The sequence below is a fragment of the Schistocerca gregaria genome, chromosome 7 (assembly GCF_023897955.1).
Source record: "Schistocerca gregaria isolate iqSchGreg1 chromosome 7, iqSchGreg1.2, whole genome shotgun sequence".
Classification (NCBI taxonomy): domain Eukaryota; kingdom Metazoa; phylum Arthropoda; class Insecta; order Orthoptera; family Acrididae; genus Schistocerca; species Schistocerca gregaria.
In genome coordinates this window covers 65,210,733-65,225,000 of record NC_064926.1, presented here as the reverse complement: position 1 = coordinate 65,225,000, position 14,268 = coordinate 65,210,733, and the positions used below count along the sequence as shown (strand labels likewise).

At 38.8% G+C, this 14,268-nt stretch overlaps 1 protein-coding gene across 12 annotated transcripts in view; it reads left to right on the top strand.

The window, feature by feature from the left end:
- LOC126282220 (homeodomain-interacting protein kinase 2) overlaps positions 1-14,268 on the top strand; it is a 176,535-nt gene that overhangs the window by 108,437 nt on the left and 53,830 nt on the right. For 8 of the 12 annotated variants that reach the window (XM_049981775.1, XM_049981780.1, XM_049981779.1 and 5 more), the window contains exons 15-16: positions 1,979-2,091; positions 8,376-8,810. In XM_049981775.1, coding sequence (XP_049837732.1) covers positions 1,979-2,091; positions 8,376-8,810 — 548 coding nt within the window. Of the gene's footprint in view, positions 1-1,978; positions 2,092-4,451; positions 4,575-8,375; positions 8,811-14,268 lie in introns of all 12 variants that reach the window. The other 4 variants (XM_049981771.1, XM_049981769.1, XM_049981768.1 and 1 more) reach the window with 1 other exon arrangement.

The window sequence follows — 14,268 nt, the reverse complement described above, 5'->3', positions numbered from 1 at the left end:
TGCATGTGGTAAATGCGGAAACGTAAACTAAGGCAATGTTATTACGAAATGCATCAGAACAAGGCCCTCGTGCTGTTGTTCTGTTCTTGGATGCCGAAAGACAAACACTGGTAGACGTCCATCGGATAATGAAGAGTGTGGGGCAGTATGTCTGTTGAAAACCACTATTGTGAAATGGTGCATGGCAAGTGGTGCTGTTGTTTCCTGATAACGCATGTCCCCATATCGCAAATGTCATCACTCAGAAGATATGCCAACTTAAGTGGGAGATTCTCAATCACACCCTCCCCACCCTCACCCATAGTCCCTGATCTTTCCCCATGCAATTATGCCTTCTGTCCCTTAAAGAAGGCCTTGAAGGATCGATTCCTGTTGGATGAGGATGTGCGGCAGCCAGTTACAGACGTCTTCACTTCATACAGTAGGAATGTGTTTTAAGAAATGTGAATGTTCAACCAGGTGCCCTGTTGGGATGTTTGCCTCAGTGCTCACAGCAATTTTGCCTGTTTGGCATACCAATGCTCAAATGTATGGCCTTCAAACAGAAACTTTTTGATCATCCCTTATACTGTCATGAAAGGGGCTCTCCCTGTGGCCAATCATTTGGTGTGTCAAGGTTGGTGGATTACAATGTGCAGGAGCTTTTATTTTTGAGCAAGATGGAGAGAGAATTTTGGTTTGTGAAAGCCTTATCGAATCTTTCCATGTTTAGAAATGGATTGCTTGTTGCCACTGATGCGACAACTGTGGGTAGAAAGTCTGCATGAAAGGGATTTCTTTGTGTGGAGTGTGTGACAGTTGTTGAAATGGAGGTGTTACTGATGTTCAGTAGGTTAGATGTGGATGGAGGTTCTAGTGGAGCCATCCATGAGCTGGAGGTTGGCATTGAGCAAGGTGGCTTGTTGGTATGAGGAGGACAAAGTGAACCAAATGCAGGAGGTTTTGAAGTTCTAGAGGAATGTGGATGGTTTATCCTTACCCTTGGTCCAGATCATAAAGATGTCATCAATGAATCTGGAGCACATGAACGGTTTGGGTTTCTTGGTGCATAGGAAGGATTCTTCTAGTTAGACCTTGAATGGGTTGGTTCCATGTGTGTACTCATGACTGTACTGCAGATTGGTTTGTAGCCGATGCCTTTAAAGGAGAAGTAATATGGGCAAGTATGTAGTTGGCCATGGTGACCGGAAAGGAGGTTGTAGGTTTGCATTTGGTGGGATGTTGGGGAAAGATAGTGTTCAGTAGTGATAAATTCATGAACATTGGGAATGGTAGTGTAGAGGGTGATGGCATTGGAAGTGATGAGCAGGGCATGTGGTGGTAAAAGAACGAGAAGTGTGCAGGGTTGGCAGAAGAAATGTTTGATGTCTTTTTTGTAGGGGGTAGGTTATTAATAGCAGGCCGAGGGTGTTGATCCACTGGGATAGAAATTCTTTATTTGGGTGGCCAGTATCTACTCAGAATTGGGCAACCTGCATGCTTGAGTTTACAAATGTAGAAGGTTGGTCTTGTATAGCAGTAGTAATGAGGTTCATAAGGACAGTGGTGGAGGTGTTGTCGGAGGTAGGATTGTATAATTGGGACCAAGTTTTAGGTGGTAAATTGTGGTTCTTTCAGGGGATATGAGGTTGATTTCTTTGCTGTGGGTTTGGGGGATGATGATGATGAGGAGGAGGAGGCAGAACTTCAGTTTATAATTTTTTGGAAAGTTATCAGATGATTTGGAAGGGTGGGGAAGATGGTATAGGTTGAGGAGAGTACATTGAGTGGGGCAGGGTTCAATATTGGTTTTCTCTCTCTCTCTCTCTCTCTCTCTCTCTCTCTCTCTCTCTCTCTCTCACACACACACACACACACACCTAGCTTCCCTTCCTCATAATGTGCGAAAAGAAAACTGGGAAATCGACTTAGGTTTGTCATTAACACTTCCTTGTCATGGTGTTTTGGGATAAGCAGTGAACATTGTGATCTGTTTCAGGTGCAACAGGCAGTTTCTGGTAGACAGCAGACTATAACAATTCATGACACACCATCACCAGCTGTCTCTGTCATCACAATTTCTGACAGTGAAGATGAAGCAACTGGAAACTGGTAAGATAATTGTATTAACTTGTATGACTTTTCATAGGTTTTTGTATGTCAGCAATATCCAAACTATTTTTTCCTGTAATTTTTTCAAGCTATCGTGTTGCATAGGATGCTCATTAACAGGGTATTATTTATCGCTGCAAGAGAATCTTTTGGTGGTTGTTTGTCTTTAATTAGCAGAGCAGTACAACTATAGCACACATCTCTACAGTCACAGAGGAAAGTTGCTTTACTGTATGTCGAATAGAACAGCCCCTGATTATGCCTAGAATCCTGCTCCAGCTAGATGACATACAAGTAAGCAGTGCTTTTGGTATATTATTCCCAGTAGCCCATATTTTAGTTCATTGTATTTTACATGTTGATACACTGGACAAGCATAATATGAGTTTTAAAATTTTACATAGGATCATGATATTTGGTGATGTTACACACACTGTTCATCTTTCACTAATTTGCATAGTGTAGCAACATTGTTTTCAGTGATCAGTGAAAGAGTCTACCGTAGTGAGAGTGCCCTTGAAGTTCCGTCGGGTATTTCTTAGTATAGTAGTGTGGTGTGGACACTGTTCCTGAACTACGAAAGATGTTTCTATGGTCACCTCTCAAGAAAAAACGTATCACAAAACTGCTTGTCCTTTTTTTTTTATCTACTGCAAATTTATAAGTGTAACAGATTGCATACTATGAGGGGTTTGATATTTCAGCTTGAATTACTGGGTGCAGTACAATGGGCAAATGGAAACAGATGTATAAGTGGGTTGAGATGTGTTGAGTTGAAGATCTGTGTTGCAATAGTTTCAGAGCATACTTTGTAGTCTTCTTTTAACACTCTAACTTCATTTGTCGTAGAAGTACATAATATTCTTTTAAATGTGAAGGAACAGTATCAGAATCAGTGAAAACAAAGCTTACAGTAAAACTATATTTAAATACAAAACAAGGAAAATCCATGTTGGAATGCTAGAGGAAATACTGACTCGCAGACAGGCCCGACGAAAAGACTGCTATATATTTAAAGCTTTTGTGGTTTTGTGTGTATATGTTTTCTACTTTAGCAAAAGGACTTACGGCTAAAAGCTTAAATATATACAGCAGTCTTTTTGTTGTGCCCATCTGTTTGTGGCTCAATGTCTTCTCTGTATGTTGAGATTCAGTCTCTCATTTTCATGTTACATTTAAATACATGTATTAAAAAATTATGTAGTTTGCCTCTTTCTTTTACATGGTTCCATTTTGCCTTTCATTACTGCAAATATTTGGTGTGGAAAATTCATTGCTGCAAATATTTGGTGTGGAAAATCTCTCTCTCTCTCTCTCTCTCTCTCTCTCTCTCTCTCTCTCTCTCTCTCACACACACACACACACACACACACACACACACACACACACACACTGGAAAGGCGTATTTTGTAGTGGGAAACACTCACGTCTTTGAAAGATGTCACCAGGGAGAAAAGAAAAGAAAGAGAATATGAGAAAGAATTTGTTTTCTGCACTTGTCATCTAAGACCTAATCGATTTTGTAAACAGACTAAATGTAATATTGTTTTTAAAACAGACAACAAATAACACTTAATATCATCAGGAACAAATGACAAAAATAAAGTCAAAGCAAGGATCAAAGTTCAGTGGGCTGTGAGAAATTAATTTTGTTATTGGGCAAGAGGCATATAACTGCTTGTAAAAATTATTGAGGACTCATGTATGATAATTATTTTTGGCCTTTAAAACTTGATTGTCAAAGTTAGAGAATAAGACTGTTATTGTTTTGACAATACATTGTATTAACTCGCAACAACCAGCTGTCATCATCACTAACAAGGTATAATTACAAGGAGTAATATCCAGGTTGAAATGTCTGCCATTTATAATTTATATATAATTTTCTGTGGCAAATTAACACTTCTGTGCTATTAAGTTAAAATATTTTAAAGTTTTAGCATAACCTATTTGATTTTTCTTGTAGATATGTGATCAAATGTGAATATTAAAAATCTAATCCTTTCCATTGTAGTTGCAAAACATATTAGATGGAGTGTCTAATCATATCTTTCCATCTCATGATGATGTTTCCATTATGAACTTGGGAATTGAATAGATTTTTCATATCTGCATTCCCAAATGGCAATGATTACATTGAATTGACCTGAATCAATTCAATACTAGTGCAGTTATCACTCTTGTAAGACATATGTTTTAATTCTCTGCAAGAAGTCTTAGGTGTGGCTATGAATTGTGCAGGTGGTACACCATTGCTGTATCTTTATTAAGAGCTTTATTTATACATCTTATTTTTCCCCCTTCATTCAAAACAAGAATAGAAAAGTTATTCTGAGGGTTGCTGGATTTGTTTTTGGTAGCTGTAAGGATAGGAACTGCGGTGCGTGTTGCGGTGGATCAGCCGGCCTGGGTGCATCTTGCCACATCAGCTCCAACTGTCCCTCAGTGTTGACTGTAGCCTCTCAAGATGAAGCATATCGCAGGTACCCATCCTAACACACATGCTGCTTCGAGGGTGCTGCTGTTACTGCTGAATATTGTTGCTGCATATTATCTAACCATCTGTTGTGTCCCATTTCCTGTAATTGTTACCATGTGTTGAAAGGTTGCAGGCAGCATGTTTCATCTAAGGAACCCTTATCATATTTGTTTTGTGTTTTATAAGTGTTCACCCAGTAAAATATGGAAAGAATGATTTAGCTATTAAATATTATATATGTCTTCCATTCCTCAAAAATTTTTGAATTCCTTGAGATGGAAGTCTAAAGTTAATGTATACCGTAAGAAGTAGCATGTTTCTGTATTGGGAGATCGTTACTTCACTGGGCCATCACATTTTTTTCTTACAGAAAATACAATAATTGTAAAGTTACACATATAAAGATTATATTTCAGCTGCAAAACGTAAAATTTTTGTTGTGTAATATTATATGTGCTTGGCAAAACAAGAAAAATCATTCTTTCTTTATAGATTTCTTTCTTCTTCCCTTTCTTTGATTTACTGTACTGTATCCTGGTGTTGGTCAGTCAGAAACATTTCTTTAACTAAGTGCAATGTCTCCCACTTGCAAACCAATGTCCACATAAATATGCTTCATCAGCTGCAATTGCTTACAAAATTGGTGTCTTTTAAGTGTTGCATGTTTCGTGGGTTTCATATGATCAGTTTCCTTTTGTTGAGTTTGAAATTGTTGTACTAACACAGTATTGTTTAAGTGTGCAAGTTCTTTCTCATATTTCATATTACCTTCACAGATGTTGTAGATGACTGTATGCATGGTTTAATGCCCAGAATGTAATTTTTTACTAATATGTTACAGATATAGACATTCATAAGTTTATGTTCACAGGTGGTTTTTTTCTGCAATGTACATTATTTATCTGAATAACTAATGTTGTTACTTTACATTTAAGCATAACACATTCATTACATGTGGTGTTCAACCAAAATGAATGACCTTTATTGAGCTGAAATAATTCAGCTACGCAGTACAAGTATTAAGTATGTAAGAGACCCCATGAAAACTCTAAATATCCTCATTTTTGCAGAATGCAATGTGGAATGGTTTTTAATGCATTATGGACAGTCCAGTTACTTTTGTAGTATGCTTAATCATTCACTTATTCTTTTGATATGTTAATAGAAAATCATAGATGCACTATGTGATCAAAGTATCTGGACACTTTCCTGAAAATGACTTGTGGCGCTCTCCATCGGTAATGCTGGAATTCCATATGGTGTTGACCCACCCATAGCCTTGTGACAGCTTCCACTCTTGGAGGCATACATTCAGTCAGGTGCTGGAAGATTTCTTGGGGAATGGCAGAACATTCTTCACAGAGTGCTGCACTGAGAAGAGGTATTGATGTCGGTTGGTGACGCCTGGCACGAAGTTGGCATTCTATAACATCCCAAAGGTGTTCTATAGTATTCAGGTCAGGACTCTGTGCAGGCCAGTCCCTTACGGGGATGATATGGTCGTGTAACCACTACGCTAGAGGCCATCATTATGAACAGGTGTTCTATCGTGTTGAAAGGTGCAATACCCATCCCCGAATTGCTCTTCATCAGTGGGAAGCAAGAAGGTGCTTGAAATGTCAGTGTAGGTCTGTACTGTAATAGTCATGCAAAACAACAAGGGGTGCAAGCCCCCTCCATGAAAGACACGACCACACCATAACACCACTGCCCCCAAATTTCACTGTTGGCACTACATACACTGGCAGATGACGTTCACTGGGGATTCGCCATACCCACACCCTGCCATCGGATTGCCACATTGTGTACCGTGATTTGCCACTCCACTGTTCAGTCGCCCAATGTTTACACACCTAACACCAACCGAGGCACTGTTAGGCATTTACCAGCGTGATGTGTGGCTTACGAGCAACTGCTTGACCATGAAATCCAATTTGTCTCACCTCCCACCTAACTGTTATAGTACTTGCAGTGGATCCTGATGCAGTTTCGAATTCCTGTGTGACAGTCAGGATAGATGTCTGCTTATCACACATTACGACCCTTTTCAACTGTCGGCGGTCTGTCAGTCAACAGATGAGGCCGGCTTGTACGCTTTTGCACTGTATGTGTCCCTTCGTGTTTCCACTTCACTATCGCATCGGAAACAGTGGACCTAGGGATGTTTATGAGTGTGGAAATCTCACGTACAGGCGTATGACACAAGTGACACCTAATCACCTGATGATGTTCAAAGTCCGTGAGTTCTGCAGAGCACACCATTCTGCTCTCTCATAATGTCTAATGACTACTACTTGGTAGTAGGTGGCAGCACAATGCATCTTATATGAAAAAGTATGTTTTTGGGGCTGTCCGGATACTTTTGATCACATGGTGTATATCACAAATGATATAATGAGTAGCATAATTTCTCATGATATAAGCAAATATTGAGCAATGGGTATGTATACTAGCTAGGAATTGAAGAAGCAGTTGGTTATGCATTCTTCTCCCCCACCGTCCCATTTCCAAATGCCCCCCCCCCCACTTTTTTTTTTGGGGGGGGGGGGATGAGGCTATTGATGGTGTCTGTCGAGAGACAAGTTCAGAAACTGAGAAATATGCTAAACTTCGTGTTGATTGCCTATCCACCACATAACAGTACTGTTATAAGCGGTAACATTGTCTCTTGTTCATTTCTCTCTCTCTCTCTCTCTCTCTCTCTCTCTCTCTCTCTCTCTCTCTCTCTCTCTTACATGCAATACGCTCGTGTTCCACAACTGCTAGCTCAGCGATTACTTCAATTTCAGTTATTGAGAGTGATTTTGTGTGTTATTTGCAACAGCACTGAAGACAAGGAAAAATCTTATCAGCGTAAATAGGTATTACAGGGAGTAGTATCTTGGGAACCACACGAAAATGTAGGGCAGACTGTCATCTTTTTTGGCTTAAAAAATTAGCACTGAGAAAAGAAAATGGTATGGAATTTGATAAAATTGTCAATTCAGATCCCCGAAACTGCAAGTCATGGAAAGAGTATAGTCTATACCAAGATCATGGAATGAGATTTTTGTAGAAATTTCAACATACCGCATTTCTGAGGCTTAAATACTATATATATGCAGCGTAATGGTGCTATAAAAAACATAAGATGATGTACTAAATGTTTATTTAACCAAGTTTTTATTTTGTAAAAATCCAGTTTTTATTCCATGGTATTTTACTGACACAAGCGGTAATAAAATAAAGAGTCGGTGATCATTTTATTTTCAGTGTAATCAGTAGGAAGATGAATTGTGTGTCTGTTGATGGTGAGCATAATAATTATAAATTGCATATTGTTCTCACATAAATTCTGTAGAAAAAAATAGCTATACAGTTTAAAAGAACTGTTTGGTATATTGATAAATGTATCTGACCTAGTGCCATATCTTATTTGTATTTTCACACAAATAATGTTTCTCAGAACTATTCCTGTCTATTTCATAATTTTTTTTTTTAAAAAAAGCTTGCATTTTACAGTTTTAATCGCAGCTCACACATTGTATTTTTTGTGAGTTTTGACAGAAGCATAAAAATTGTGTAATTTGTGGGGTAATTTAAGATGAAGAAAAATCCCATAGGTCAGCTACTTTTTTTTACGTAGTGCTAAAAATCACTTTTTGTAGTGATTTCTTTGTTCATCGGCATTTATTTAATGGAAATAACTTTTTTGTTGTTTCAGTTTTCTAGTTGATTAGTTATGGCAGCGTGTCTTGAGTATATTTTAAGCCACTTTATGCAAATAAGACAAGAAATTAATTTACTAATTCTTATTTCAATGCAGCACTCAGTCAACGCCACCTAGAAGTTCAGCAGCTGTAACAAGCAGCACACGTCAAAGAAAGAATGTGATTTCCTGTGTGACAGTCGCAGATAGTGATGGAGAAGATCAGCATAGCCCAGCTAAATTACAGCAGGCACAAATGCAGCAGCAGCAGCAGCAACAACAACAACAACAACAATCAATAGCACAGCAACAGCAACAACCACATCAGCCTCAGGTGCAACAGCAAGCACAACCACCTCAGCAGCAGCACCAGCATCACCAAGTATATTTGCAGCCACCGCAGCAACAGACATCACAGCCACAGCAGCAGCAGCAGCAGCAGCATCAGCAGCAGCATCACCACCACCACCACCAACAGCAACCTGTACAACAGGTTCTGGTTCAGACACCAGTCCAAGTTACCAGAGAAATAAAACACGAGCCACAACCCACGTAAGTGTTTGCACTTATTTGTACATTATTTGTACATTATTTGATAGGATATTCAGGTACCATTTGCAAAATTAATCTATTTTAATACCCTATTTACCACTTTTAATACTGCTACACTCTCAGGAAATCATTGAAATGTCTAATCTGCTTTTATCTTATTTACTCACTTTTCTGTTTAAAAACATCTGTCATGAGTCCAATGGAGGTTTCAAGTATTAAGGGGGTCTTCCATCTCTTTTAAATGCCTTAAATGTTACATGTTGATTGACAGAAACATGTGGAAGTTATGTTTCTCCTTCACTAAATTTTCACATAATTTCTAACATAATGGACAAACCAGAGGGTCCAGTATAGCCACCAAACTTTAAAGGTGTGCCTTCTGCGGCATAGTGATTGACTTGCATTTTAATACCAAATGAGACAGTGCAGTTGTTAGGACACAGTCATATGTGGGAGAACAGTCTACCTGGCCATTCTGATGTAGGCTTTTTTGATTTAAATGTGTGTGTGTGTGTGTTTTTTTTTTTTTTTTAATCACAATATAAATTCCTTTTACGATGACCATTTTCAGTCAATAATGACCATCTTCGGATGTGTTCTACACCATGTCCAAATTGTAATTTAATTTAGGCACATGCTAGCATGTTCCTTCTGCAAAGGCACCAACAAAACATCCTTAGATATTCTGTATGTGTTTATAACTGAACTATTTATTTTCATTGACTTCTGGTGACAGATCTCTGAAATAATCCCTGGATGAAGGACTAAATAAAATAAAAATTGCTTGAACAAAATAAGATATTGAGTTTCACTGCAAAACAGTATTACTTAATAATTGAATGTATATCATCTTATTTGTCGCTATGTTATTATATATCACTGGTGTGATTTATAGGTAAACTGAAATTATTGGCTACATTAGACCCATTACAGATGATTAAATAGCACAGCGGCTTTTTTACTTAATAAAATTGAACCTATTAGTGTTTCACATTACTCATATTACCAATGAAACACATTTAATAACAAAAGTAAGCCTCTTATTTTTTACTACACATAGGGCCTAATACTAGTTTTGTAATAAAAAATTTCTGTAGACTAGGAGTTTAATTTATATTTTAACAGTACTGTCCATTTGAAGAAGCATAGGTGTCATTAAGTCCAATTTAGGCTCTATTGTTTACAAGAAGAGGTATCTGAATTGCTGCTTCAATATTTGAATTTGCAATTGGATATCTGAGCTAACACTTCGATCAAGAATCGTGAAAGAAGGTTTTATACGTGGAAGAACCATGGAGATACTGAAAGGTTTCAGATAGGTTATATAATGGTAAGACAGAGATTTAGGAACCAGGTTTTAAATTGTAAGACATTTCCAGGGGCAGATGTGGACTCTGACCACAATCTATTGCTTATGAACTGTAGATTAAAACTGCAGAAACTGGGAAAAGGTGGGAATTTAAGTAGGTGGGACCTAGATAAACTGACTAAATCAGAGGTTGTACAGAGTTTCAGGGAGAGCATAAGGGAACAATTGACAGGAATGGGGGAAAGAAATACAGTTGAAGAAGAATGGGTACCTTTCAGGGATGAAATAGTGAAGGCAGCTGGGGATCAAATAGTTAAAAAGGCGAGGGCTAGTAGAAACCCTTGGGTAACAGAAGAAATATTGAATTTAATTGATGAAAGGAGAAAAAATAAAAATGCAGTAAATGAAGCAGGCAAAAAGGAATACAAACGTTTCAAAAATGAGATCGACAGGAAGTGCAAAATGGCTAAGCAGGGATAGGTAGAGGACAAATGTAAGGATGTAGAAGCTTATCTCACTAGGGGTAAGATAGGTACTGCCTACAGGAGTATTGAAGAGGCCTTTGGAGAAAAGAGAACCACTTATATGAACATCAAGGGCTCAGATGGAAACCCAATTGTAAGCAAAGAAGGGAAAGCAGAAAGGTGGAAGGAGTATATAGAGGGTCTATACAGGGGCGACGTTCTTGAGGACAATATTATGGAAATGGGAGAGGTGGTAGATGAAGATGAAAAGGGTAGATATAATACTGCATGAAGAGTTTGACAGAGCAGCACTGAAAGACCTGAGTCGAAACAAGGCCCCCGGAGTAGACAACATTCCATTAGAACTACTGACGACCTTGGGAGTGCCAGTCCTGACAAAACTCTACCATCGGGTGAGCAAGATGTATGAGACAGGCGAAATTCCCTCAGACTTCAAGAATATAATAATTCCAATCCCAAAGAAAGCAGGTGTTGACAGATGTGAAAATTACCAAACTATCAGTTTAACAAGTCACAGCTGCAAAATACTAACGCGAATTCTTTACAGACGAATGGAAAAACTGGTACAAGCTGGCCTTCGGGATAGATCAGTTTGGATTCCATAGAGATATTGGAACACGTGAGGCAGTCCTGACCCTACGACTTATCTTAGAAGAAAGATTAAGGAAAGGCAGACCTATGTTTCTAGCATTTGTAGACTTAGAGAAAACTTTTTACAATGTTGACTGGAATACTCTCTTTCAAATTCTGAAGGTGGCGGGGGTAAAATACAGGGAGCGTAAGGCTATTTACAATTTGTACAGAAACCAGTTGGCAGTTATAAGAGTCGAGGGGCAAGAAAGGGAAGCAGTGGTTGGGAAGGGAGTGAGACAGGGTTGTAGCCTCTCCCCGATGTTATTCAATCTGTATATTGAGCAAGCAGTGAAGGAAACTAAAGATAAGTTCAGAGTAGGTATTAAAATCCATGGAAAAGAAATAAAAACTTTGAGGAGGTTTGCCAATGACATTGTAATTCTGTTAGAGACAGCAAAGGACTTGGAAGAGCAGTTGAACGGAATGGACAGTGTCTTGAAAGGAGGATATAAGATGAACATCAACAAAAGCAAAACGAGGATAATGGAACGCAGTCGAATTAAGTCGGGTGATACTGAGGGAATTAGATTAGGAATTGGACACTTAAAGTAATAAAGAAGTTTTGCTATTTGGGGAGCAAAATAACTGATGATTTGTATGGAGTGTAGCCATGTATGGAAGTGAAACATGGACTATAAACAGTTTAGGCAAGAAGAGAATAAAAGCTTTCGAAATGTGGTGCTACAGAAGAATGCTGAAGATTAGATGGGTAGATCACATAACTAATGAAGAGGTATTGAGTAGAATTGGGGAGAAGAGGAGTTTGTGACAACTTGAGAAGAAGAAGGGATGGTTGGTCGGACTTGTTCTGAGGCATCAAGGGATCACCAATATCATACTGGAGGGCAGCATGGAGGGTAAAAATCGTAGAGGGAGACCAAGAGATGAATACCCTAAGCAGATTCAGAAGGATGTAGGCTGTAGCAGGTACCGGGAGATGAGATGAAGTGGCTGGCACAGGATAGAGTAGCATGGAGAGCTGCATCAAACCATTCTCAGGACTGAAGACCACAACAGCAACATCATCTGGGAAGACTTACCTTGTTAAACTGAACTTTCTTGTGAGATCCAGGCACAAAAATCAGCACAGGGGTGGGCAATGCAAGAAAAGTGTGCCATATTCACAGCACTGTTTCATTGTGACAAGTTCTGAGAAAAGGATCAGAAATAAAAGATGTAAAGAAAGTATCATGAGTCATAGTTATATTTTATTCATTTCACGAAAAAAGTAAAAATGAAAGCGATGTCAAGAAAAATGTCAATTAAGATTGCTCTATCAGTAAGTCCAAATGAAATGACAACATCAGGTGAGGTGGCGCATGGGTTACATACTGGACTTGCATTCGGAAGGACAGCGGTTCAAACCCGCATAAGACCGTATTGATTTAGGTTTTCTGTGGGCACGGCCGACTTCCTTCCTCAGCCTTCGATAATCCAATGGGGCTGACGACCTGGCTGTTTGGTCCCCTCCTTCCGAATCAACCCACCAGCAAACAGTGACATCGTATGAAATCAGTCTGAATTCTAGTGTTAAAATTTATTGTTTTACAGAACTGTGAACAACTTTTACCTAAGTAGATCTTAGGATTAAAGACAGATTGAACTGCATTCATCAGAAATTAGTTGGTGAGATTTGGTTGGCAAGAGAACTAGAACTTCTTTTATATATATATTTGGGTAACGGGTATTCCAGGGTGTATATGTCGTGGGAAATCCGGGAAACCCTGGGAATCTTTTCATCTGGGAGAAACTGGAAAAACCCAGGGATTTTTAGAAATTCTGGGAATTTTTTATTGTTTTAGTTTCCAGTTAAATTTTTGTAATTTTGACTATCTGGTAAGAACTGATCCTCTAACCAGGAATATTACTGTATCCTGCTACTTCAGACTAAAACTGCAGCAATAAAACATAAACGGGGGGGATTCAGTTGCAAAGGAAATGTGCCATTTACAACTACTGTGCACAACCAAGTGTCTGCCAACAGCAAAATGTGTCAAAGACCTAGAATGAAGATTGTGTAATACTTTGTACTGACGAACTGCCTCTGATGAGCATGATGTCACAACTGTGTGTATTAGATTCCTGTGGGCAGTTGCCAGTGAGCATGCATGCATGCATGCATGCAAAGTTGAGTTGAGTATTGCTCCCACTTCTGGCTACTTGAAGTGTGGCTGTTGGGTCTATCTATAGTAGCAGTCAGATGCTGACTGGAAAAATTTTTCTGTCCCTCTGAAGCTGCCACACGCATAGAGCATTCAGAGTTGTTTGGGGGGGAGGGGTAGTCTCCACGTGACCCATGTTTACGTTTAGTGATTTTGCTGTTTCCTCTTCATTTACAGCTCCTTGCCAAGTGAAAACAAAACAGATTTCTGTGGCCAAGAGCTATCAAGTGAATTAAAATTCATTCCCGTAATTGCAGAAGGCTAAAATAGGTTGTTTGTTTCAGTTGTCTGATTTATTTTATTGCTGTGTTTTCGGCAGTCAAGCATTAATCACATTGCAGAATGATGAAGTTATTTTTGTTGGTTTTCTAAGGAAATTTGGCTTTTGTTAACTTTTTCCACTTAGGCAGACAATTTTTTTGAAACGAAGTGTTTTGGTCCACAGCATTGGCTAGTTCCGAATGTTTGCTGAATTTCAAGTGCATGTTTTCATCTTCTGGCATGTATTTATGTCATAATAAAGAACCAAACACGAGATAGTACAGAACTGGTACTCCCGAGAAAGTTAAGATCCCGAAAACCACACTGAAAAGCCTGATGTCAGGTCGGGGCCTCTTTCGTTGTATATCAGGACATATGAATGTTCACTTCAAATCGAATTATGCATTTTAGTATGGTTTATGTAATTCTGATGCTCTTGGTGTATTCTCTGATGTCCCATTTGTTTTATGACATAATGTAAAATCTCTTAGTGCTTTATACGTATGAACATATGGGTTTCCTATGTCATTGTAGCTGCGCACGTACGGTAACATCTGTTTTCTGGCACTTTCTGGCAACTGCTGAAACATACCTGTTTCTAACAAGTC